The sequence below is a fragment of the Haemaphysalis longicornis genome, unplaced genomic scaffold (assembly GCF_048455015.1).
Source record: "Haemaphysalis longicornis isolate Haplotype H1 unplaced genomic scaffold, Haemaphysalis longicornis Haplotype H1 scaffold_7, whole genome shotgun sequence".
NCBI lineage: Eukaryota > Metazoa > Arthropoda > Arachnida > Ixodida > Ixodidae > Haemaphysalis > Haemaphysalis longicornis.
In genome coordinates this window covers 73,066,234-73,093,232 of record NW_027526422.1, presented here as the reverse complement: position 1 = coordinate 73,093,232, position 26,999 = coordinate 73,066,234, and the positions used below count along the sequence as shown (strand labels likewise).

Here is a 26,999-nt window from a genome sequence, read left to right as displayed (position 1 = left end):
CACGATGATTTAGTCGAGCCACCTGCCGTCATTTTTCCATGCCGCGACCATTGCTTCAAAGTTAAACACAACAGTTGCCGCTGATCTGATTTTACTCTTCTTTCATTCCACGTACCATAGTCACATGGAATAATCTACCATCATATATCGCCACTCATAAAGAAAACACGAAAGTTGAGGGACCAATCTAAGAGCTAAGGTAGAATTGTTTTGCTCTCACATCATATTTGTAATTGGTTTCCTTCAAGACGTAGACCAATTATTTTTGCTCTGTATTTCCTTTTTTTGTTGTGAGGATTGGTTGTACACTGTGCTCACGACAGAATTTGATTCCATTTTTTTAGTTTCTGCATTTTTTAATGTTAATATGTATATTGAACATTGGGTTATCGTTATTTTCAATCTTACAACGTGTATTTATTTGGGCTTTCAGTTTGAACCTTCCTGTTCCCTTTTGTTTCATTTCTGTCCCTTACTGTTTCTTGCCCCGGTACAATACCTGTGTTGATGTAACCCTCCATGTAATAACCACTCACGGCGGCCTTTAGGGGTATTGCAAATAAATAAATAAATAAATAAAATAAATAAATAAATAAATAAATAAATAAATAAATAAATAAATAAATAAATAAATAAATAAATTTTCCTCATTCTTATCATAGTGAAGGGAAGCACCATCTCGATGTTTTCAACTCGGTGTTTCCTTATGAGTATGAAGGAACCGTGCAACAAGTTTTTTTTTTCGATATTTCAGAGTCGAATGGGAGTCGTCGCCAGTCATTTGCCCTCTGGAACGTCTCTGAAGAACGTTGTACACTATGGACAGGTAAAGGGTCCCGATAGGAAATTTAGACTGCGGTTCTATGCCGTCCCTGCTGTGATATGTTTTTTAAAGCAAAATTGCAAAACCTAGATACACACTATCGAAAATAATTGAATCAAGTGGTCGACGTTTGGCCATATATTCTTGGAGCTGGATTTTTTTTTCTTTTTTTCAAGCTGTCTGATCAAGAAAGTTTACTAGCTCTCTTTATACAACATTTTTTACGACCTCGCCAGTGCCACAAGTGGTTTCTGAAGTGTGCAGTTTTTCAAAGAAATGCCACTGAAAGCTTTATGACTTAAAAAAAAAAAGACCACGAACCGCAAGGGCAAGCAAAGAAAGAAATGTTTGCAAGGCGATCATTCACTTTACCTGTTTCACGGGCTTACGCGACACTGTCACTTCCAGTGAACGAAAACACACCGAAGGAAAAGGCTTAGCAGCGTTGGCACAGCATTATCGCTTCTGTTGGCGGTGTAAAAGTACAAAAAAGCAAAGGTGCACTTCTCGCGGTTCAGAAGCCGTCATGTTTAATGGGCCGGTAGTCCTGATTGGCCAGTGCGATGTTCGGAGTGTGTTTGTGTGTGGACATGTTATATTTACTACAATCCACACATTCAGCCGAGGGAAGGAGGTTAATTTTCCCCGCCTGAAGTTAAGATACGACCGACAGGTATAAGTCAGTTTTATGTGCACTGAAATATTCCCCTCGAAAGCGTTTCTCTGTGTTTACCCGGAATGTAATAAAGGCAACTGAACGCGCCATCAAGTGCTAGCAGCGCATCATCGCCGCCGACACCACGCCGCAACCGCGAAATTCTTCCATCCAGGCCGTCCAGCTGATCTTGGCGGCCCTTGAAAGGCAGAAGCCGGTCGAAAGCCGAGAGGGCTCGGCCCCCATTCAGGGGCGGCTGAAGGACCTCGAGGGGAGTAGAGAGGCGGCTGCCGAGTAAAGGGTCTTTGACAGGATGACGTAGGCCGCGTCATGGTGCTCCATTAGGGACACCACAGCAGGCGATTCAATAGTCTTTACTCCCTCACTCCACACTGGCGATGCGGAGGCATTTCTTCACTCCAGAGAAGAATTATTACTACAGCGGATGAACGACAGAAGCGAGACCGTGGTCACGGCTGCCCAAAATGTGGGCTGATCACTTTAATGACAGGGGTGATTTAATAATGACGACCACAATGACTAGCTCATAACCATCGGGAGATTCAACGTACTCCCGCCCTCGCAACCTTTGTATCTGGTCATAAGTAAAAACGCTATACGCACGCCGAACTAGAAACCAACATCCCAACAATTAGTTTTGGGGTTTATAATTTCAATCTTTAAGAAGCTGTCCGAAAACGCTGTTCTTTTTTGCCTCCAGAGGTGTATCCGCCGTCTCGCAGCTTTGACTACAGTCAAGCGCCGCAGAGGTGAAGCTGTTGAAACCAAAATGGGCTCCAAGCTCGTTAAGACGTTTCCGGAAAGTCGTTCAGTCAAGCACCTATTTTGCTGAAGCTGATGTCATGTGTGGGGATCGCGACTTTCACGCGAACCCCTTTCTGGCTAGTTTCCCATCGCGGCCGGCGTGCACACGCGCCTCGCTCACGCGACAGGAACCATACGGGAGGGCGCCAGCGACCGGACGGTTTATTGTCGCCCTGGTTGACCTTTGACTGTTGACTGGTCAACTGTCAACTGGTTGACAGTTGACTGGTTGACCTGGTTGGCCCTGGTTGAGGCGTTGACCTTTTTCCCCTCTGCCTTACCCGAGAACCAGTTCTTCCTCGATACTAGCGCCACCGTAAAGCGAAGTCTGGTGGGACGTAGCATGACGAGGGGACGCTCTCTTGTCTTGGGGATCCGGTAGCGCGCGGACGTTTCGGCGCGCTGGTCCTGACCTGGGGAACGCGCCACAATGGGACGCGTCCGGACGAGCTGGGAGACTGCAACCGCGCTCGCACTCCGCCGCGCTCCGCTGCTCCGGTATGCCATCGGCGAGTCGAGCCATCTCGATCTCTAGCGTTGTTTAATGCCTCGCTCCCAGTGTTACCGTTATGGCCTACGATTAGTCTGTATGCAGTATGTTTGATTTGCACATTGCAATAAATGCTGCCATTGATGTTTTGCCCTCGCCGCCTCCCGCCTCTGTCTGCCTCCGCAAACAACGGACCCGTCCGCAGCCGGCGCTCGCAAGGCATGTTTGCTGAGCGCGGATGGCTGCGGGGCGGGAAATCACTAGTGTGGTTAATGTAGAACCCCACACATGTAACCTCAATGGTTCACTGTACCTGCAGCTCTCATGCAGCGAATCCAGCGGTGGATCCAGATCAGTCTGATGCCTGCCCCGCGTTTACGCTTTAGCAGGTTCCGATTGTGGCGGGCGCATTTTCTTAATGGGAATCAAGTCAAAATATGGATCGGCTGCTTTCGGGCCAGGCATCAGTGTCTACTCGCTGTGACGACAAAGGGTCATTAAGGATGGCTCAGACTTTCCATCTTCAGGAACATGGAAGGACTCATATTCGTGTTCAGGTTCCCTCTCCTGGAAAACTTTGGCGAACACAGCTAGCTGGCTTTCAAAAAGGTGAGGTAGGAGTTTACCTTTCATGAAGTCGGGCACAAAGATGTACTCGATCCTACACGGTCGAAGTTCAACCTTTTCTTTCACATCCTGGAATTCACGTTTTCCGTCGTCTGCTTGGGTTGCCGTCGCTGAACCTTCCTTGACTGCGACAGCCGCTTTATCGTGTTCACCACGCTTATAGTCCCTTCATACGCTCGAATGTACGTCGGCATTTCGGAAAGGTGAAGCCTGGGTTGTTACGATGGCTTGTTTCTCGACGGATACTTCAGAGGCGCTAGTGGACTAAATGTTCAGCGTATTGGTCTCTATCGTATTCTCGCATTCTCTTTGGGGCAAAGAGCGCTTCTGCGCGTCGCATGTCGCGTTGGACTGAACAGGTTTGTGCACTGCCGTCCTGGAGCAGTTCTTCTGTGGACGAGCTCTTGGCCTTCTGCTATTACAAGTCGAGGTTGCTGACGTCGCGATGTACGGAAAACGGCAGAATGGGATCTCCCTAAGTTTTCCCCGCATGATGGGCGTGAACGTCAAAGCCTCTGGCCGCTGAATGTAGAAAGTCCGTGTGGTCACGGGACGTCGCCTGCAAATGGTCCCCGAGCCTTTGCAGTTCAGGAGGCGCCACCTTAGCTGTGTTATCCTGTAGCGTTGGTGGGACAACTTGCAAAGTGAAGTCGCTTCGACAGGTCGCCGCGCGAACGCCGTTGGAGATGCTCACATATCGAAAGAAACTTAGCTAGATGGATGTGCCACGTATGGCGACGGTCATGCCGGGCTACTTCGGGATTTTCAAAGCATCGCGCAGCTACACGAGGGCACGGCATATTTCTCCTCGGCACGCCAACACGTTGAAGTAGTCCCGGTCCAGTTTGTCACGTTCAAGCAGTTCTAAGATTCTCCTTTCGATCTCGTACAGTGCGGTGTTTTTGGTTGCAACGAGGTCAATGTCTTCTTGCAAGTCATGCGAAGATGTACAGGGGGCTTCCAGAAGCTCGTTGGCTGCCTTGAGCAGTCTTGCAACGGCGCCGCGAAGAACGCGTGGCTGTTGGCGCAGCTTATCAATAGTGGACTTATATCTCAGTGGTCGTCACCAGGGGGTCAGGGACAGCCATGCTGTCCTCCGGCTGAGGGCGGGGCTGAGCAGCGTAAACAACAGTCAAAGGAGCGGGGTTCCACGAACCTGAAGCCAGAAGGGACGTCGGTGGTCTCCTTCGTCGCCAGCGTTCATTCTCCCGGTCCTAACGGCAAGAAAATATAGAGAAAGAACGACGGAAGCGAGACCGTGTCCATGGCTGCCCGAAATAAGGTCGGATCACTTTAATGACACGGGGGATTTCATAATTACAATGGTAATGATCAACTCATACCTATGGGGAGATTCAACAATTACGATTTCTAAATTGGACCCAGAACTAACGAGACCATATTTACCCCCCAAAAAATATAGTGTCTCGCGAATATAATTGAAAACCTAATGCTACGCGAGACGTTTCGCTTTGTTATTTCTTATATAATGTTTTCTGGTTCATTTTGGGTTTTCAGGAGAGAAGCGTGCCGAATGTATGGTTCCAGAATAATATTTCTTTAATTGTTCGTTTTTTATTCAGCTGCTCCGATGCAAACGGTTCCGGAAGTTCAACTACGGCCTGTTCAAGAACAAACGAATTTACGGACAGGTAGGTCCTTGATATTGCAGTATACAGTATAAAATTTTATGATTATCAGCGAATAAAGGTGTCCCGTAAGAAAGCTCGGAAGAGAAGTTTCCACTCTGCGAGAATACTGGACACCATAAGTCATATGTTCACTACCTTCACAAACATACAATAATGTAATATAAAGATTTAACAGCGGATATCACAAATCCTAGAAATCGGGCTTTGCCATCTTGCCAGTAACAAACTAATTTAGCAAGAATATATTTTAAAAATGCATTTATCTTTCCAAATCCTGCACATAATCAAACCCCCTAGTTCTGTACACTGCTGTACAGTAGCTATACAATTGCCTGTGTGTACAATTGCACTTCTGTACACGTCTTCACAGTGCTGGCGTAAACATAACGCTGTGGAGTGGCAAAATAAGTGTGGTGGATAAGTAAAATGTTTCAATAATTTTCTAATAAACACCGCTGAGTGCTGCGGCGGGTTTCGCGCCGAAAGCGATGTTATTAAATTTTGCAGTGGCCCATGTTTTCGAATCTTGCTGCAAAGTCTGTGTGGGTTATTTCAGAGATTATCAGGAGGTTTCACTCTTTTTTGAGTTACACAGCATTAGATTTTGCAAGTTGGCTGTCGACGGGGATCACTTGGACAATATTGCTTAATAGTCCGCTTCCGCTCAGAGCGTCCTGGCTGGCTGGAGGCTCCAGCGCCGCTGGGGTAAGCTTCGTGCGTTCGTGCTTAGCAAGGTATTGCTGCCGCCGGACACCGAACGGCGAAAGCAGCCACCAGCACTGCCCCAAACATTGCCTAGCAACATTGTCCTTCCTATTTTCAAGGAGCCACGAAAACAAAATGCATATTTGGTTCATAAAGAAAATGATTTGTTCTAATAACAAATATACCAATTCAGTTGCCAAATGAAGCTAAACAATCGGGTTAAGAAAACATATGTAGCAGTGACTACTCCCCAGCCCCTTTCAGGGATTTTTATTTAACCTAATCTTGTTTCGGCCAGTGGCAGCCGCCAACCTAAACCACCACCCAGAAACATGACTTCGGCATCTTATCAGCATTTATTATATCTTTATAAGGATAACCAGCAATAACACATTGACCGCTATGTTATATTGCTGCCAGATATCTCGTTACTCCTGCCCATATTGCACCACTGCAGTGAAAATATGAAAGTAATTCAATGTTTCTTGCGAATTTTTGTGTCAAAACCGCCTTTTCTGGCTTAATGCAGCTCAGTGCGTTATGAAATACTAGTTCTTTCAAATAATACAACATCGTATTTTGTCTTCGTGGCGCCTTTAAAATCGTGCACTCCTGCGTCTAACGACGACGATGGTTGAACGCGAAGCTTTCTAGTGACTGATCAGATTCGTCTTTACACGGCCGGATGCAGGATCTTCCGGTTTAATTTTAGACATCAATGCACCCCTCTCGAAATCCTTCAGAAATCGGATAGACGCCGTCATCATAAGGCGGAATGCCAGGTGGAATTCCTGCCATGGGAAGCGTCTTTTTCTTTCACTTCATCTGTTTTCGCGTTACAGACACCATCACTGAGAACACAAGCTTCGCTTTAATAATGGGAAGGACGCCCTGTGGAACGCACAGTCACGTGTAATTAGGAGTCATTTTACTGCTACAGACGCCGGGTTTTTCACATAACCCTAATTTATTCTTTTCGAATTAATACGTTTTCGTTCATGCGTTCAGTGTGTTTTCAGCGTTGACTACCAGCGGTACACTTCTACCGAGCAATCATCGGAAACAGAAAGCTACCGATCCACAATGGCTTTTGTTAATAGAAAAATGTACCGGGGTTTACCTTAATTACGCTTTCATATTATATAGGCCCGTCATAGAAATTGGCGGTGTTATGTGCTTAGAAGTAATATTAAGGAATGCCGAATTTAGGGTACCCGCGAAACACCCAATCCTGGATGACGGATAACTTCATTGTAGGGGGCTGTGACGAAGAAAAATTGGCGGCGTATCTGCTTCCTTCACTGCAAAGGTCGTCGAGAGACAATACTCTTCTGCCGCCCACCCCCCTACCACGTAAATGCCTTCCTTCTCTCCACTGCTCTCCTCTCTAGCTCTTCCTCTTCCTTTCTACCTTACACCCTCTCCCCCCCCCCGATAAACACTGAGGAGAATTGATAAAGTCAATTCAATTTTCCCGCGCGCGCCATCTCATGGAACGTTGTTGAACCTGGAACACTGCCACGATGTAGAACCCTGCCAGGCTCGCATGAACTCGTTTTGCATTTGCGTGTCAAACTATTGTTTATAACACGTATTTTGTATTTCCTATACCGAAAATCCAGCCGTCATGTATAATTAATTAAACTAAAAATACCAATACCACCTATGTATTGATGAATTATGGAGTTGGTTTTCATATTTAGGGGTTTGGAAGTGTTTTGCCTATATAAACTTGTCTTTCAAGTATTCTTCTCATGTTTGGCCGGAAAGCTGAATCAAGGGACAGATTCATTAAGACCACTATTTTCTTGTGTGAGTAGCCCAATAAAGACTATCGTAGTTAAAAGGGCAAGGTAAGGAGGCCCGGCTCACCATCCATTCGTCTCGCTTCTTCTCTGTTTCAGTGGACTCCCCCCGATTATGACGTGTCGCGCGTGACAGCGCCAGTCGCCATCTACTGGAGCATGAACGACTGGATGGCCGACCCCAAGGACATTCGCTTGCTCGCGCATACGCTGCCCAACGTTGTGCTGACATACCAGGTAATCACCACGCGTCTGTGAGACCATGACCGAAACGTAACACTATTCGACACCTTATTGATTGACTGTTCTTGCAACCAATCAGACATAAGTAACCGCGGATGTTTAATCAGCCTGTTTTTATTAAATGCGATTCCAATTACACGGCTTATGATTTCTAATTACGTGACCAAACAAGCGCACGATAATTCGTGAACAGGGATCCCCCCTACACGCTTGACACAAACTTGAATAGCGGAAGAATGTGAATATAAATTGTTCAGTGTTTAATGAAAAACTCAGAAGTTTCGATTGCGCGTGTAGTCCAAATACCAGCCGGCCTTGACTGAATTTCCCGAGGATTTATGACGCAATGTTTATGACGCAACGTTTAACTCACGTTTCAATGAACATACATATGTATTATAAAGGAAGTTGTGCCAACTTGTAGGTGCATATGAAAATTCTAGTTCGTCCCGGTCACTCGCCTATTCGTGGCTTCTTCCGGAGTTCTGGCCAGAAAAACTGCTTGAGATCGGGTTCAGATATGCCTATCATTAGACAAATTATGCATTGACCACTAAGACGATTCCGAAACAATTTCGCAAGCCCTGCCGTAGGCAGGCCTAAGGCAGCCTTAGTAAGATGGGCTGGAATTTCGAAGAATCGTTTAGAGTTCCTTCATAGCCATCGTGAGTTTATTTGTTTCGTTTCTGATAGAATATTGGATATCGCAAATTCACAAACTTACATCACAGCGTTCGTTAGGTTCTTAAACGTTGCGTATCTTCAACTGCTCTGCCAGCTAGATGGTGTTTTGGAAAGCTGCTGTCAAGTTAGCACTAATACGAACTTAACTACATTCAACCTGTCTTCTAGGGCTCTCTAATAACACCAGTAAATCGATTTTCGTGAAATGGATAATAGCCACGCTAAATTGTAAGTCGTAGTAATGGTAATTTCATTTCTCGCTCCTGATTGTTTGCCAGTCGTCTGGAGGGGGGGGGGGCCTCTGCAAGTCCCAAGCCTTCAACCCAGCTAACGGAGCTCGGCGTATCGCCTTCACGCTTAATCACTTGTGTCGTCAGTCTAATAGTTCGGTCCCATTTGCTTATCCCGATGAATGATGAGGTGAACTATTCCACTGTGGTCTCCGTTGCGGTCAAATGTGGTCTCCGTTGCAGGATTCCGCATCCATCACGCTTGAGTTGCGCAGTGTCGCAATGCACGCACACGCATACCACACACTCCCGCGACCACGCCCAACACACGTACCGACGCAGACAGACAGACAGACAGACAGGCAGACAGGCAGACAGACAGGCAGACAGACAGACAGACAGACAGACAGACAGACAGACAGACAGACAGACAGACAGACAGACAGACAGACAGACAGACAGACAGACAGACAGACAGACAGACAGACAGACACGTATAACTTTGTTGAATAACACTCTGGGTGACCGCTATTATCTCAACATACAAGCTCACAAAACCAGTGTTCCTTGCCCGCGGGGATGGCTCAGGGGCTAAGGCGAAGTGCTGCTGAGCACGATGGCGCCGGTTCGATCATGGACGTGGCAGCCAATTTTCTGATGGAGGCGAAAAACGAAATGCCGTGTGATGAGATTTTGGCGCTCCTTAAATGCTCCCATGTGGTCGAAATTATTGCGCAGCCCAAGGCTAAGGCGTGAATGATTGTCAACGCGTAGCTGCGGCCTGTAAGTCCCCAAAATATTACAAGAAGAACGAAATGTTCTTTGAGACGAAGCAAGCGTGCGGATGTTGGAAAAAGGAAGAAAATAACGGAGTTTGAAAAAGCGATCGAAGGAGAACAGTGGAGAGAAAGAAAAAGTGGATGTGCCACAGCATCATTGCAGCCACAGACTGAGCCGGGTGGCACAGGAAAGCCATTAGAGGCCCCAAAGCACCAGTTCAAAGGCAGAAAGACGTCGGCTCGTTCTTATTGCACAAAGGAAGTAGGAATATCCCGATGGACACACAATAGTTCGGATGACACTATTGCACAAGCTTAGTAATAATGTTGAGAGCAACAAAAAGACCGTCGCGTAGTGAGCACTACGAGCAACTGTCCCTTACTGTCAATGCACTTAACTCTCCAGACCTCACAGTGGGAGGACAACCACACTGAAAGATAACTTACCAGCTCCCTTCCCCGATCATTAGGCAAATATCCTGCCTTTTCGGCTGAAGATAGCAAACACTGGCACATTGCGGCACGTTTTTGTGTGAAGAATTACGCTGAGTTTTGTCAACCGTCAAATTGGATATTGTTATATCGAATCGCATATACCAATCACTTACGCCCATGTGCAGAATTAGCTAGAAGTGGCATGCCATATAGATCCCTCGCTTGGCAGATGTATAGGGGAGTATGAACAAGGCCTACACCTATAATATGTGAACAAAGCACTTGCCCCCGCTTTTGAATAACGTAAATAGGTACAGCCTGGGATCCACTTCCTACGAACATCGAATTGTGTGCTTAGGTTCCGTCTCAGATTTGATGCATTGGACTACTTTGCCCATCTTCTGTTTCCGCGTGATACGGCAGCTTTAATTCGCGGAAGTAAAATAATTTTTTATAACTGCTTGCTGCCGTATTACTGATAGCAAAATCTAGACATTTCTACGAAACAGAAAAAATAACGGAGGGTGCGCATGGGTATGCATTGGAATTTAACCTCAAATCATCTAGATGGACGAACGCGACGACTTTCTATCAGATGCACATTTTTTTACAGTTGAAGCTCTCACGATTTTTGGAATTTCTCTTGTCCTTTATATTCTTCAGTGCAATCCTGCTGGGCAGGTCGAAAATTTAAAACATGGCGTCACACTTTAAGTGGAGTGCTATAAGTAGGCTCGAGGCATAACGCTCAGTAAAGGTAACTACTGAGATGAATGAATTAAGGTACATGAATGAATTAAGGTACATACTAAACAGATATTAAAGAATTGTAAATGAGTCACTTGGCCGTTCTGGTAGCTATTGTAACAGAAAACGTAAGAACCGTCAAAAAGATATTTTTTTTATTAACGCACCTGTTATTACCCACGCTGTCGGATTGTTAAATCCTTCTTGCATGCTTACTGAAATTCAATCTTTTTGCAAAAACGCTAGGACAAGCACAGAAAAGACAGACAATTACCCACTCTCCACACCTATCGGGTTTCCTTTTGTCCATGTAAGGAGGTGTAGGAATAAAACTGATGTCCCGCGAATGTGATGTGCATGTATCGCTCAGGAAATCGTTATTAATGCTGACGTCACCGCGGAACTTTGCGTTTTTTGCATTTCCAGCACATTAACTTGTCTCACGCGTTACTACGCTCATTTGTTTGCAGGTAGCGGACCCTGATTTCTCGCACGTTGACTTCACTCTGAGTGTGTTGGCCAGGCGCTACGTCTACCCCGCCTTGCTGACCACGATGAATGCCTTCAGATTCCGTGCCCAGTAGACAACACTATTACTGCTCATTATTTAAATAAAATGAACAGAAATCATTCATTTTTTTCCTTGTGCGGCCACATGCTGGTTTACATTGGGTAGACTTGGGTGCTACAAGTCATGAACACAGAAAAGTGAGTACGGCATGTTAGGGGCAGGATGAACCTATAGGAATGCAGGCAGCATTCCATCTTCGATGACGTGAAAGGGAGCTGAATGCCGAAGGCCCCACATTACATTTCCAGCGCTATTCCTTCTTGATTTTTTCTTACACGCCTATCTTCGGACGTTAAAGGTACCACGAAACCGAAATACAAGCTTGCTTATTTGAAGACACTCATTTGGTAACTCTTTCAAGTTCGCTTTGGCCTCAAAAGACTGTTTTTGCCAAAAAATATAAGAAGTATAGAACAATCTTCAAAATGAATGCTACACAACGTCTGCGGTACCATAGCAGGGTAAAAAATAAAATTTGAGCAAGCAGTGTAATCAAGTTTTGTTACCATTCCAGTGGCACTATGATACCAAAACTAAAGACGCCATTAAATAGCATGGTCATGTTCCTTGGCGGTGGCTTAAGTCGGCTCCCGCCAGTTGCATAAACTATTCCCTGTGACACCAAAGGCGCTGAAAGAGAAAGCGGCGGGTGAATGGTCACTGTATTATCCGTTTTATTCACTTTGTGGCCGATTTATTTGAAGTTGACGCTCAAATCGTCTCACTTTTATAGGGGCAGTGCAATCTTCTGATTGAACTTAACTTTAACTTCACCTTTAGGGTTGCTCTGGGCTAAAACTTTTATTTTTCTTCGCTTTTGCTACTTTAACTAAGCGAACATATTCAGGAAATGAAGTAACGCGAACAAGAACCGAACCCAAACTGGTATTGTTTCCACTCAACGGCCTTCTTTAGAACAGTAGCTGCTAGGCCCACTCGCTCAGCTGACCTTCAGCGGTTCGTGAGCTTGGATGGTGAGTGGCGCAGCTACGTTCTAAAACGCTGCCTAGACGACGAAGTAACGCCATCGGGTATCACATCATAAGACCGTAGCGAGCATGTACTTTGGAGTTTTTCCTTGGGGTGTGCACAACTTACCCTTCAAAAATGAATTAGCAGCTCGCGTAAAAGTTGTTTAGTCAACAACATTTTTTTTTTCTGCTAAGAGACGACACAGCGCAATAGTTTCAATTGAGCGGTCAACCAAGATCTCGTGCTGTATCGGGGGTCATTTTACAATTGTGACGCAGGGATGCAACAAAGAACCTGACACTGAGCGCAGGTTTCTTTTTTCAAAACAATTCTTTTCCGAAGCTTTGAAGTTGGGCTGCTCTGTTCTATGAATAATGGACAATATGTCTACGGTAAGAAACATGTCTTCTACTCAAACAGGGCTGAGATTTGAAAGATGTGGAAGCTGCTGTCCAAAAGGCAACAGGATCCGTGTCCTGGGGTGTCTTGTGAGGTAGTGAAACCTTAAACTTCAGTCGTAACTCTAGTTTTACGGGATTCACTCTGCACATTACGTATTACGTAAGTTCTGAATAGGAGTTTTCCTAAATCAAGCGTTCTTTCTTTATTTTTTCCAACTAAATCTTATGCTGGCGATGATCGCTTCTACGACTGGAATTTATGCAGTTAGAGGCGTCAGTCTGTGCTTCATCCTTACTGAGGAATCCAAAATGATTTTAGGTCATATCTATACACATTAATTCCTCGAGAAATCAGGACCCGCATTCACACTTTTTTTTTGTTTTGTGTGCCTCGTTTTAATTCGTGCTAACGGTGAATGTGACCAGGAGCATCATATATTTCGTTTTTCAATATTGGCTACGGGACGTATTAATTGTTTGCAATTGGGTATTCACTGTTCTAAACTTGGCAGAAATGATTATTTTAGTGACGAAGTACAGCTAAACCAGATATAACACTTTGAACCCGGATTGCCAGAGGAGCGGCTGCTAAGTGCTCTAATCCAGAGGGCTAAACCGGCCCGCCCACAGATTGTAACCAGTATTAGCCTTGTGCGAACGCCGTGACAGGTGCACGTAGAGGAAAGCGCTAACTGTGGCGAAACTGCAGCATGACGTGAGGCCAATTTTCCGGTCTAAGTTTCGTCAAAAAACAAAAAAAAATAGAAGAAAGAGAATTAAGCACACACTTTGTAGCGGTCGAGAAGTTTTCAATGCTCTTTAGCCGTTCGCCGTCGAACCACGTAAGGAGGTTTAAGTGTCAGAGGAATTTTTTTAACTTAAGACGCACCTTCGCTTCGAAAAGCGCAGGGTAATCGGTCAACTTGCTCTGCCCTGAACTGTACCGCCTGAAAGTGCAGTCAAAAGCTTTATAACAAAAAAATGTGTTACTTAGACCCAGTTCCACCCGATGCGAAATCTGCTGAAACAGCGCAGCTGTGGTTCTCCTGTGTATACCCTAACGTCAACGGATGCTTGCCCTAGAAGGGCAGCGCTGTCACCGAGCAAACTCTACGGTTCGCGCAAAAAAATCGGCAGCTAAATGTCAGCGGCGAGACGCTCCATCCCCAATCCCTACCCTCGCGGGAGGGAGAGAAACCCGACCCTGCATACCTCTGCGCCCTGTAACAGTGGGTCTGGGAACCAATTTCTGCGACGACATCGGCCGTTCTGGGAGCCTGCTCCTACCCCTGTGCACGGAGTAAGGAACTGGCAGGAGTGGAATATGGCTCTTTCTAGGGCACCAGATAACGTCACAAGCAATTGGCTTAGGTTAAGCTAGCGGCATCGGTTGCGGGAGAAAATGCGCGGCCGCCGCAATCGGATTTTCACTGCGCAGCCCGGAACGAACTGTGGTCGCTATCATTTGATCGATCGGGTTCCGTTACCGTCTCCTTCGCCTCAGCAGTTACAAAGATTTGTAGTCCGGGTCTGTTTTCGTTGTGGGAATATCCGGTCACTCGCCTGCTCTTGCCGCAGCTGGCTGTTTTGTCTCCTATACGTGTTCTTTCTCCGTGCCCCTTCGTGACGCACGACCTACAGAAGACTGACGAGGACGATGGCCGTACAATAGTTGCGCTGTTAAAAACAGGACTGCGTGCAGCTCCGTACCAACTGAGCGCTCTGGTGAGAGGCTGGGGCACACTTACAGTTCACTCCTTTAGCGGACGCGTGTTTACATGCGTATCGCTTCCCACGTGATGTGTGTGGTGTTACTGCGCGTACTGTTCTATTGAGGTGCTGCTAAAACGACCCCGTCGTTCGGGCTGTGTGGCCTCCAGGTAGAGTTATGTGTACTTGCTCCGGCGACGTGGATTCGAGCCTCAAAAGATGTACTTAATTTTTTAGCGAGTTTTTTTTTTTTTTTTCTAAACTCAATTCTGTTTTTACTGGCAAAGAACTCAATAATTCGCGTTTTTTGTTATGAATAGGGATTTGGTATGATTTAGGTCGCTTTAGGTTCAGGGCGGGTCCTATGACCCTGTTTAATGAACGTTCTGTACCGCGCGAATACGCATGTCACGTGGGGCGCTTTGCAGATAAGCCTTTGGAAATACGCTTCGCGGACACACTCCCTAAAGCTTTCTACCACTCAGATTCCAGCTGAGGTAATAGCGTCACGCTATCTGGGAATTGGGGGCGCAAAGATGAAGGTTTTCTCATCACCCAATCGGTCAGCTCAAGGAAACGTTTGGCAATATTCAATACTTTTTTGATCCCTAATAAAGAGCGCCTGTTGTGCGCATACCTCCGCTGCAGTCGTTCGCGGATTTTGTGACGCAACTACCGCAGCAGACAACCCAGCGATCAAGCCAAGGAGTGGGTCCACCAAATGTACAAACTATGAAAGGGCGTCAACGCGTCGCTTTACAACTTCGCACGTACTAAGCGCTACACGATCCCGGGATTACTGTTATACAACTTTACTGTTCACGAGAAAACGACAGCCGCAGTATACTGTAACTTCATTTGGATTAAAGGAATGCTGCTCGGTCTGAGCCAGTTCTCACAGGTCATCAAATCGAAAAGACGCGTGTAAACGGCAAGCATTATCGTCACCGCGCCTGTAGGTGTTCAATCCTATCAAGCGTCCATTTGCAGTGAGTATGTACTACGTGGAACAAATTAACTGCTCACACGGCACAGTAATTGACCTACTGAAACCCTTTGAGTAATGCCGCGCCATTCATCGAAGAGCTTCAGGTCAAAAGACTGTGGGCACGTTTGTTTCGCACGAACACACACAGTGAATGTTAATGGCGTTCTAAAGTAAACACGGTATTCTGATTTGGATAGTACAAACTTTCGTGAAACCAACTCGCGCCAGTTACGCTTTGTGCAGCTAACCCCAGAGAACAGGAGTCGAGGCCACATAATAAGCGAAAGAAAATTCCGCGGGAATTTGGCTTCAACACTTTTCGCAGAGAGAGAGAGAGAGACAACTTTATTACGCAATAATGCGAGAGTGGTTCCTCCGGCTGCCGTAGCCCTGGTCACAAGCAGGAGCTGGTCCTCAGGTCGACAGCTGGACAGCAGTATCTTCCACTGCTCAGGGGAAGGGGACGGGTTCAGAGGCGGAAGGTCCGAGTTTTTTGTGCAGTCAAATAATATGTGTGCCAGAGTTCCTGGTGCGTGGCAGAATTTACACTTATCAGAGTACTGTGTAGGAAAGAGTAAATGCATACGGATGGGGTGGGGAAAAGTACCTCCTTGAATTTATCTGAGTGTGATTTCTTAGCTTTTGGTCAAAGATGTGTGAGGACTAGGGAAGGTCTGTCTCGTGGTTCGGTAGTATTGGGTGATATCTTGGTAGGTGAGGAGAGGTGCGGAAACAGCCCCGGTCTCAGCGGCTCGGTGAGTGAGGTCTCGAGCCTGTTGATGAGCAAAATTGTTGCCTGTCAGTGCAGAGTGGGCGGGAGTCCACACAATGTCCACCCGATGGGCAGGCGGATGTTCATTCAAAAGTCGGTTTGTGGCGGGGGCCACCCGTCCCGACAAGAGCCTGCGGCAGGCGGCTTGCGAGTCCGTCAATATAATCTTGGAGGTGGTTTGGGTAAGGGCGATATGGCGGCCCTGGCAACAATAACTAAAAATCTGGCACTCGCGTGCTTTGCCGCTAATTTCTTGGCGGCAGTCGTGGGTGCTGATGACCGGCTGGAGAAATTCAGAGGAAAACTGGACTCGTACGCAAGCAGGAACGTGGGAAGTATAAATCAACACACACAGCGCCTACTGGTATATACGCGATTTCTCTACTTTCATGTTATACCGAGGCCTTGAACTAAGTGTATAAACCCTGGAATGTGTGTGCCTCTTGAACATATAGAACTAGAGGATTCTTTTTCCATTTAGCAGCTCTTCTCGCCGGGTTGGCCTCCAATTTTCTGGCTGGTGGGGTTTCTAACAACAGATCCCCGGCTTTCCTATAAAGACCGCACCACTGCAAGAAAAGTAGTACTGTGGTGAAGCGAATGTTGTGACCAATGTGGAGCATATTACTGTACTGGTACTCATCACACAGCGCGCACTACATGACGCGTTCCTTTTCACTCTCAAGGAATCCCTTTCTGTGGGCTCTAATAGGGGGCGATTCTCCTAAGCCAACGAATGCTTCGCATTTCAGCAATAATCGAACAATAATTTTAACAGGATCTTTTTCTCTGTGCCGTCTTTTCTACTGCTCATTGGCAGTAAGACGCCGCCCGCTGCGTTCTTGGAATGTGGTAACAAAATGGAAATGGGAGGGATTCATGGACGTATGTAGCACAACCTCATGCTGCAGGCCTATCGCCGAGAACATGTCACATTTTCAGAAATTTTGAGCCGCAAGGGAAGGCATTACCCCGTTCATGTGTCAGTGGTTTAGCCAATTTATACTGCTTCATTGATTCCTGGGAATTGTCAATTCTGTATAGGGAAAAAAACCTTTCTTGAAATGATTACGCATACCCTGAGAGAAGTAAGTTGGAACTTGGCACGATCCAGCACGGGAAAGCTTTGATTCTGTATGGATACAAGGTGTTGGGATTTATATGTGGCTTAGTAAAAAAAGTGGCAATATTGCAAGATTTTTTCCATGGTACGATTCTGCTGATTCTCCGGAAGGGTTATTAATACCGCCATATTCACGTCACATCGGAGTCTGTCCACTGGCGGGTTAGCGAAATATTTGTTATTCTGTCGAGTTCACAATTTCCTAGGGTCGCACATTGGGCACGGACAGATCGTGACAGCAAAGTGAAACTATAAAAACCTGTTTAAAAATTCATAAGCCGTTCGCACACTCTTTCTTTGTATTTATGGAAACTTCGTTCTGTATTTTGTGAGGATGACAAATTTCGCAAGCGCCGTTTTCTAGAGTAAGGAGACAGACAAGTTACCGACCTCAAAATATTTTTTTCGAAGGACGAAAAATAAGCTCTGGCGTTCTACGTAATACGCAGGGTTCCTGCGATCATTCCGCCGGCGTACATGTTTCCTTCGGTCAGAAAACTTCGTGGCCGAATAAAAATATACTAACGTCATGTGAAGCGCACTGAGTCGACAGCAGAACAATGGATTCTTCAAGGGTTTCTAACGACTCCTGTGACGTGTTTGCCATGTCCAGTCATTCACTTCATTTTTTTTTTAATTTAGTACTTCCATCAGAACTTTTGTATTCCCCAGTTTCGTCGGCAATCTCTTGATAACAATTGTGTTAAACGAATGGTCCCCCACCTGTCGTTCGTTGGCGTTGCAGGACCTCCACAAAACACACTTTTTTTTCCGCTCAAGCAGATTTACGACTCTGACCTGTGTTTTCTGCCTAGTATGGGGCGCAATTTACTCCGGCGGATCGTCGTAATTCTTTAAAGGGGCCCTGAAAGCCGTTTTGAGCACACTATAGATGAAGTAGCGCAATCGTTAGATTGGGTCGTCAACGTCATCTGTGCCAAATATTACTCTTTTACGCGCAGCGGAAAGCTCACACTTTTGTTGCAAAGTTTGTCGCTTTTTTCTCACCCTTTCCTTCGTGTTTTTGGACGCCGCCATCTTCACATTTCTACACCATCGATTCCCAGATGTTCGTCATAAGCTAGACGTCCTGCTATTGGGCGGCTTTTTCACGCACTTCCGGCCCAGAGATGAGTCGTCTGCTCAGCTTGGGCTCGCCGGCTGATCTGCCAGCGGAGTGCTGGAGTGCTTGGACATTTTACGACAAACGAAACAAGTGTACACAAAGGCTTAACCGTGTGTATTGAATCCAAAACGGCCAAAACCAAGGAGGTTGTATAAAACTTCCGGAGTTGAGGCCGCCCATAGCGGGCAACGCGGGGAGGTGAAGCCGGGCGAACCAGTCCGCGGCCATATTGCCGTGGGCAGAAAAGGTGCTGAGCCGGCAGGGACGTTAAGTGCCGTCGTGTTTTTTTGGCTTTACAAGGGAGAAAACGATGGGTAAGCTGGTTTATCGATTGCGATATTTGAGGGCAGCCTGAATATTGCCCTACGCGGATGGTATGGACGTAAGATATTGTTCAAGCAGCGAGTTCGCGTGTGTATATCTTACCGTGGTGAACAGAGCTGTCGCCGCGGGAAAACACGTAGCGCTTGGCTAAAGACCCCACCCCTGCTTTTATTTCAATAAGCGTTTATTCTGTATAACTAAGGGTATAGGCCGCCCCCCTTAACAATAAAATTACCGCATGGTGCACGCCATGGCAAGAGATGCCGCGGTATAAGGTTACTATTGGCCGTGATTTTACGCTGAAAGTGCAGGACACGTGACAGCGCTGTTATTTGACGCTTGCTTCTTTTAGCGGCATTGCGTGGAATAATGAACGCTTATTCATAAATGAATAATGCATAATAACGCAGCTCTCACCCAAGCAAGCTCTGTACACATAGTTTAGCGGTTCCAATAGTTTTTAGGCAGTACTGCAAGGAATCATATGCATCAGGATATTGCAATCTTTATGTGTGCTGCACATGCACGTTTTCTGGTTTAAACAACATGGCCAGTTTTGCCCTTGCCGAAAAAGACCAAATTAAGCACGAACTTTTGATTGATTGATTGATTGATTGATTGATTGATTGATTGATTGATTGATTGATTGATTGATTGATTGATTGATTGATTGATTGATTGATTGATTGATTGATTGATTGATTGATTGATTGATTTAACGCGCCGGCGCAACGCAGGCGATGAGGCGAGCCGTAGTGGAGGGCTCCGGATTAAATTTGACCACCTGGGGATCTTTAACGCGCGCCGAAATCTCGTACACACAAGAGTTTTCGCTTTTGTCCTGCATCAGAAAAGCCGCCGCCACGGCCTGGAATCGAACTTGCGTTCTAGAGATGAGCAGTACAATGCCTTAACCACTGAGCCACCACGGCGTGTCTATTTCCAGCTTTTCAATCGCATTTTGCAAAATGGATTAGGCACACACTGAAGCTCATTAAAGCAGGTTTTTTTTTATTTCGTGTGTACTTTACAGAAAGCATGATCATCACACTTACATTTCTCACTCGCACTGACTTTTTTTATTTTTCAAATATAGAAGGTTACGTCATTGAACGCACGACTACATTAACAGCACATGTCCGCACGATAGCAGCGTGCTATTGATAAAAAAACTACGTGCAGGAGAGTTAAATTTCGCCTCTCCATCTTCTTGGCGAACTGATGGAGGCGAAATAGGGATGTTCTTTTGATGCGCGAGCCGAAAGGATGATCTCGACTCGCTCCGATGACCGACGACCGATGCTTGGAGCGGGTGAGGGATGAGGACTGCCTTCCTTGCTGGATATTAGGTTTATTTACATTATTTACATTACTCCAAGTTTACATCAGGTCAGAGTGACAGTTACATTGTCACTCTGACAGCAGCAGCCTGTTCGGCCGAGATCTATACTAAACTAGATCCCCTCTTGACCGACCGTCGCACGGAAGCTGATTCCGTGTTGTGCGCCACCAGCTGATCCTACACGAACCCTGGTTCGGCTCGCGGTGTCCTGTGCTCCCTGGAGAGAAGGAACACCCTACTCGGCGGTAGCGCGTACGACGATGTCGCACCCGCGCCGCCACACCTGCCCCCGCACTCCGCGTTCTTGGGCCCGTCGGAATCGCCCTACGCGCAAGACGCCGCGGGCCGCCTGCACCTTCATGCTTTGCGCACGGAAGCTCAACAATCAGGCACGCCGTTCCGCTGCCCTTGCATGCCCCTTGCGCTGCCTCGGCGACAGACGGCTGTACATAGCGCGCCTCCACAAAGAGAATTTCCGGAGCTGGGACAGCTGTCTCGCGCAGTCCCGTAATCTCATCTCTCGCAGTGGGAACGCTAAGGGGTTTCTCTACAACTGGAGTGGTTTCAGCCCCCTCAACTGCATTCCCACTCTCCTCATCCTGTGGCGTTCGAAACGCCCATGATGGAACGAACACGGTGAAGACATTGGCGTCCTCTTCGAGGCCACCAATCTTGCGAAGCTTCGCTTTTTCATAAGCGATCTCCGCTCGCCCTTGGGCTAATTGAGCGCTAAGCTCTTCAGCTGCCCATGCGGACGGGCTACCCGCGCCCCGGCTACCCGCTAGCCTTGCTTTTTCTAAAGCGTGCTGGGCATTTTTGAGAGCTATCTCCGCTCTCAACTCCTCAATCTCGAGCACAATGGGACTAACCTTTCGGTCGGTGCCGCGGCATCCCGTTAGCATAGTGGCCATGGTGAACCCGGAGGAAGTAAGTCAGAGCCCACCTGTGCCCGCTCCGGGTTCGGCCGAGTCGCAGTGTCGCTGGTGCAGCAGCTCGTGGACCCGATGCGCCGCTCTCGCCGCTGGGATGGGGCCGTGCTCCCTGGGCCAGAGCCCCCGAGGCCTCCCGCTGAGGTGTCGCCCCGTTGAACCGCGGCTTACGCCGCCCTGGGCCCGAGCCCACGAGGCCTCCCGCTGAGGTGTCGCCCCGTTGAACCGCGGCTTACGCCGCCCTGGGCCGAAGCCCACGAGGCCTCCCGCTGAGGTGTCGCCCCGTTGAACCGCGGCTTACGCCGCCCTGGGCCAGAGCCCACGAGGCCTCCCGCTGAGGTGTCACCCCGTTGAACCGCGGCTTTCGCCGCCCTGGGCCGTAGCCCACGAGGCCTCCCGCTCAGGTGTCGCCCCGTTGAACCGCGCCTTGCGCCGCCCTGGGCCGGAGCCCACGAGGCCTCCCGCTGAGGTGTCGCCCCGTTGCCGTTGAATCGCGGCTGCTGCCGCACTGAGCCGAAGCTCACGAGGCCTCCCGCTGAGGTGTCGCCCCGTCGATGCTTGGAGTCTGGCTCGTCGTTGGTCGGAGCCGAACCTTGCGTTGAAGGAGTCTCTCCGCAATGCCCCACCAGCTCCAGCCCATGGTCGTGGTCATCCTGCCGACTGCGCCAGTTAAATTTCGCCTCTCCATCTTCTTGGCGAACTGATGGAGGCGAAATAGTGATGTTCTTTTGATGTGCGAGCCGAGAGGACGATCTCGACTCGCTCCGATGACCGACGACCGATGCTTGGAGCGGGTAAGGGATGAGGACTGCCTTCCTTGCTGGATATTAGGTTTATTTACATTATTTACATGACTCCACGTTTACATCACGTCAGAGTGACGGCTACATTGTCACTCTGACAGCAGCAGCCTGGTCGGTCGAGAGGGGATCTAGTTCAGGATAGATCTCGGCCGAACAGGCTGCTGCTGTCAGAGTGACAATGTAGCCGTCACTCTGACGTGATGTAAACGTGGAGTCATGTAAATAATGTAAATAAACCTAATATCCAGCAAGGAAGGCAGTCCTCATCCCTTACCCGCTCCAAGCATCGGTCGTCGGTCATCGGAGCGAGTCGAGATCGTCCTCTCGGCTCGCACATCAAAAGAACATCACTATTTCGCCTCCATCAGTTCGCCAAGAAGATGGAGAGGCGAAATTTAACTAGGAGGTTACTCAATCACATTCACAACCTCGTTGACCGCGCACGTTCGTACGTGAGCAGCGTGCTATTAATAAGAAAATCACGAGGACGAAGAACGCGGGAGAGCATTGCGGGGCATCAGACTTCTACGAAACAGCGCTAACGAGAAACGTCTGAGTATTCACGTAGGGCCGGATGAAAATGAAATATATTAAACAAGAGTGCCTTGATTTTTTACGGTAACTGCCTGAGCAATACTCTGTATTTACGTTACTGCGGAAAAACAATATGCGGCCCACATATTTACAAACATGTGATTTTGCGCAGTCAACTGACTACAGGACCACCACAACTACGAGCAAAAACATTCGCATACCTGCGTAAACAAGCGAGTATACGGTATGCTCAGTAAACGGAGGGCAGGTGCTACAGCGAACTTTCTCTTTACATCACGCACAAACGGCGGGCAAGTGTGCACTATGTGTGTGTGTGTATTATAACGATATAAGTGCACTTATAACGTTATAATTTTAGTAATGTCCTCGAGACCCAAAACAAACAGAGACCCTCAGTACTTACAGATGAAAGGTGATCCCCGACGCCTTCGTCGCGCGATTAACACAGCCGAACGCGACGAACGAGCAGACCATTTCTCCTTTCTACTCCTTTGGAGCTTGCATCCGCGAACGACGATTGAACGAACATGAGTACCGCTTTTTGGCAAGAGAGAACTCTAATGAACAACACATGGGGCAGAAAAAAAAGTGTCATTGTGGCTTCTGAGTATTTTAGTTGTTTGCGCCCAAGAATGTAAACAATCAGCAGATGTGTGCGGCCACCGGAGCACGCGCAAGAGACGTGCCTAGCGCTTAACTAGAAACACGAAGAGCGGAGGATAACCGAAACCACGTGCGTCGAAATGAAACCGCACAAGAAAAACTCGGTGCGGTTAAAGCTAGCCGCATAAGAAAATCAACTTGCAAAACAAAACAAAACAAAACAAAAAAAAGAACGGAAGCAAAGGTGTGACGTAAGCCGCCACAAAAACAAGTAAGTAAAGCTGTAGACTGGGCTAGTTGGTAATTCATAGTGAACAAATGTAGCGCAGCAGAAACACAAGGGACGGAAAAGAATACACGCGGACGAGCGCTCATCCGTGTGTATTCTTTTCCGTCCCTTGTGTTTCTGCTGCGCTACATTTGTTCACTATGCAAAAACAAGTACATGATCCGACGGGTGCAATGCGTCTGCTACGACGGAACGAGTTTTCTGCCCGCGTCAAGATGGCGGCCGTCGGCGTCAGTTTTTGAGCGCCATCTCCACTCCAGAAGTTTTATACAACCTCCTTGGCCATAACACGACATGAATATTCTCTTACCTGAGCACGTTTCCTAAAGAAAGCGTTGAAGCCCTGTTGCACTTCTTTCGTGCAATCGCAGAGAACGCCCTGAGCCTAGTGCCCGGGTTTGACGCATACATTTTATTCAACTTAAAAACAATCCAGAGATGCGTTTCGAACGAACACAACGTCACAACGTGCGTTGCAAGTCTGAACCGCGATTGACAGACGATGGGTTGCCCCCTCCTGCCCGTCGTAAATTCGGCACTCACCTCGCGCGCGGTTTGCGGGGACGAACAGCAAGTTACTTAACTCTGGCGCACAAGCCACGCACACTGCACATACCCCATGCAAGGTTGAGTCGTACGTCGCTCGAGAAAGATAATCCAGACCATGGGAAGCACTATCCACCCGCAGAAGCACAATGTCGCATTTCGTCGCGAAACAAAGGCGTCCACAACAGACACACCATCGCATCCTGTAATGCCGAACGCATCTCGCACTTCCCAATGGGAGTGAGCGGTACTCCTGCAGTGTCCACATGTCGCGAGGTGGGGCCCCCAGCTGAACCGGGATCACATAAACGTAACTGGCTTGTGAAGCGGTTTGCGCCTTGTTGCCAAGACAACCGACGTTTGAGATTGTCAAAGAAATGGCGCTCGCTCCAGCGCTAGAAAGCTCAGAGCCACGCCGGAGCATGTTTTGCCAACGTTGCTGCTCTCCACCACGCGTCGCGCCAAGCTGAACTGGTCACATGATTGAAGCGTTTTGTGCTGGGGTTCTGTATTGGTTTAAAATGTCTTTTTCACATGCCGCCGGCAGGAATAACCACCGCCGAAAAATAAGACCCGGCACCAGCGGGGCCCCATCTGATACGGCGCTTTTTGGATAAACAGTGCGCGGTGCATGAAAGGGACCGAGCGCACGATCCTCCCCGAGCGGCTGCGAATTCGCCGCCGATAAAAAGTCACGTGCCGCCGATAGCAACTGCAGCAACGTACACCGCGAAAGGACAAGGCCAGGCCGCCGCACACATGCGGCCAGATTTTTCGTTCGCTTGTCCAGCCTTGAGCGGAGTGCGGAATTCATAGTGTCAACAAAGCTTGCCCGTAGCAGACGGCAGTCTGCGGAGCGCAATAGCGGAAGTACGTCACCGCTGAGGAGCGCAGCATCATAGGGGGGAAGGCTCGCGCGCCGTCAACAGCGAAAGGAGGAGGAAACGCGGCGCGACGAGAGTGCGCGGTTTTTTATTTACGATTTCTCAGCTAATACTCATCGCTTTAACAAAATTTTTGCGGGAGGAGCTTGCTAATACATTGCTTTATTTGGTTACATATACATCCATGCATCGGCGGAAGGTATTTCAGGACCCCTTTAAGAAATGATTGCTCTTAGTTACTCAGCGCAGTGCTAAGTATTTTCACACAAGGAATACTAAAGGAAAATGAATGTTATGGGCCCAGTTCTAATTTGAGCACGTTGTTCCCGTGGAAACTATCGCCTTTATATGTCTCGGCAGCAACTTTTGACGATAACTAACACAATATCTACATAAAATGTTTGCAAAATACTCTTTTCAGTGTTGATATCCACGGTGAATATTTGCTCGATGTGAAATATCTCTTTCCAGCAATAGTTTTAATAGGTTTCTGAGTTGTCAGTATTTTAAGCGAGAAAGCTGCGGATGTCTACATAATTGTCACATCGGAATTTTCCTTTCTATGGCTTGTTTATCAGACCTATCCTTTTTGTTTTCAAAGTAATAAGTAAGTTCACGACTTTCCTCTTCGTATCATTATCAGCCGGAAGAGCAGATTGGTTGCATACGCGTCTTTTATGTAAGGAACGTAGCTTACGGCACACATTCTCGGAATTCCCAAGGCAACCAACCCCACGCTCATTCTGCATCCAATTTTTCTTTCGTATGTAGGGTCCACACAAACCTGACAAAGACTGATATAGTTGTTCGTATTTCTTGTATTTCGTTACCCACCTTGAAAGAGCGCCACTTAAAAATAACTATTAAGCATGACTCTTTTTTTTATTTTTCGGTGTTTAACTTTATCTCAGCAACGAAATCCATCGAATATGATTCTCTAAGAATTCTTGCGCCTTCTGACCGGTCTGACTCAGCACGACGATGTCATCCTCAGATCTCAGGTGGCTTAAACATTCCCCATTGATTCGCCGGCATGATCCTTCCCCATAAAGCTTTATAAACACGCCTTCCTGACAAGCTATGAATAATAATCTAGAAAAAAAATGTTTAGAACATTAGATGCAAATATTTAAACGAATTAGGGCAGCAAAATGTGTTATGCTCAGAACGCACGCGAAGTAGTTTTCTGAGACCAGTTGTACGCACTTCGTACCCTCAGTGCTAAAATTGGATTAAGCAGAGCCTGAACCTGCTATTTGTATGGCTTATCTGTCAAAACTACGCGAACTTAAGAGTGCACAAAAATTAGTAAACAGCTAGTACCATATACAATAACCCCATAAAAACCTTCACAGCGCAAGAGTAAGCATTCAAATTCTACACTGTTTTAAACTACCCCAGCTTCAACTATACGCGCGGTCCCAGTATCGGCCGGCTCAGACTGAATACACAAGGAGTGTTTATGCCGCAACATTTCACTCATGTTGCAATACACATATATTGTAAATGAAGTTCTAATATTGGCCTCCTATATTATTGCAGTGGTTTACGTATACGATACTGCAACACTCAGAGCGTGAGAGCGCGGAAGGACTGCGCATGCGCAGTAGATTTCACTCTTGAACTGAACAAGCGTCGCATATCCGGCGCAGCCATAACCACAGCCTCGGTGGCACAACACGGTTGAATAAAGGTGTCCTACTATGTATAGTTCCCGGTTGAGTTGTAGGTGCATGTGAAAATTCTGGTTTCTATCGGTCACTTGCCTTTTAGCGAGTTCCTCCCCAAAAAAAGTGGTAGCGAAAGCAGTTTGAAACGGCATTCTGGTAAGACAAACCATGGACTGACAGCTGAGACGACTTCAGTACGATTTTTCAGCCTCTGCTGTAAGCAAACCTGGTGCAACTGTAGTAAGCAGAACTGATCTCTTAAACACTCATTAATGTTTATTTTATAACCATCACGAGTTTATCTTATTCATTTTTACAGATTGTTGGACATCAGAGATTCAAAACAAAGTGCGTGTCATCATTCAGCAAATCCTTCCGTTCTTCCAGCTACACCGTCTTTTTGAAAGGGGATGTTAAATTAGCAGCAGTGTAAATAAATCTCAATATATTAACCTGTCGGCTAGGGCGAGCTAATAACATGACCGAGTCTTTTTTCACGAAATGAATAATAAATGCGCTGTGTCGTAATTTTTATTCGCAGTAATTTTTTAGCCCGCTCCCGCTTGTTTGCAGGTCATCTGGGTGGTGTTCTAAGCAAGTCCAAAAAGAGAGACAGATAACTTTTTAATGTGGACTGGAGAGGTCAGCTCTGCTAGCTGTAGTGCTTGCTACGCTAGATTTGGATGATTAC

At 47.2% G+C, this 26,999-nt stretch overlaps 2 protein-coding genes across 7 annotated transcripts in view; both read left to right on the top strand.

The window, feature by feature from the left end:
- LOC144145942 (gastric triacylglycerol lipase-like) overlaps positions 1-11,301 on the top strand; it is a 33,008-nt gene extending 21,707 nt beyond the window's left edge. Inside the window, exons 6-9 of the mRNA XM_077677812.1 lie at positions 755-826; positions 5,004-5,072; positions 7,682-7,819; positions 11,171-11,301. Coding sequence (XP_077533938.1) covers positions 755-826; positions 5,004-5,072; positions 7,682-7,819; positions 11,171-11,284 — 393 coding nt within the window. The 3' untranslated portion in view covers positions 11,285-11,301. The remainder of the gene's footprint in view (positions 1-754; positions 827-5,003; positions 5,073-7,681; positions 7,820-11,170) is intronic.
- Positions 11,302-12,681: 1,380 nt separating this feature from the next.
- LOC144145940 (lipase member K-like) overlaps positions 12,682-26,999 on the top strand; it is a 40,473-nt gene continuing 26,155 nt past the window's right edge. For 2 of the 6 annotated variants that reach the window (XM_077677805.1, XM_077677807.1), the window contains exon 1: positions 12,682-12,804. The gene's annotated coding sequence lies outside the window, so the exon portion shown is untranslated. Of the gene's footprint in view, positions 12,805-14,299; positions 14,370-26,999 lie in introns of those variants that run through there. The other 4 variants (XM_077677804.1, XM_077677806.1, XM_077677808.1 and 1 more) reach the window with 3 other exon arrangements.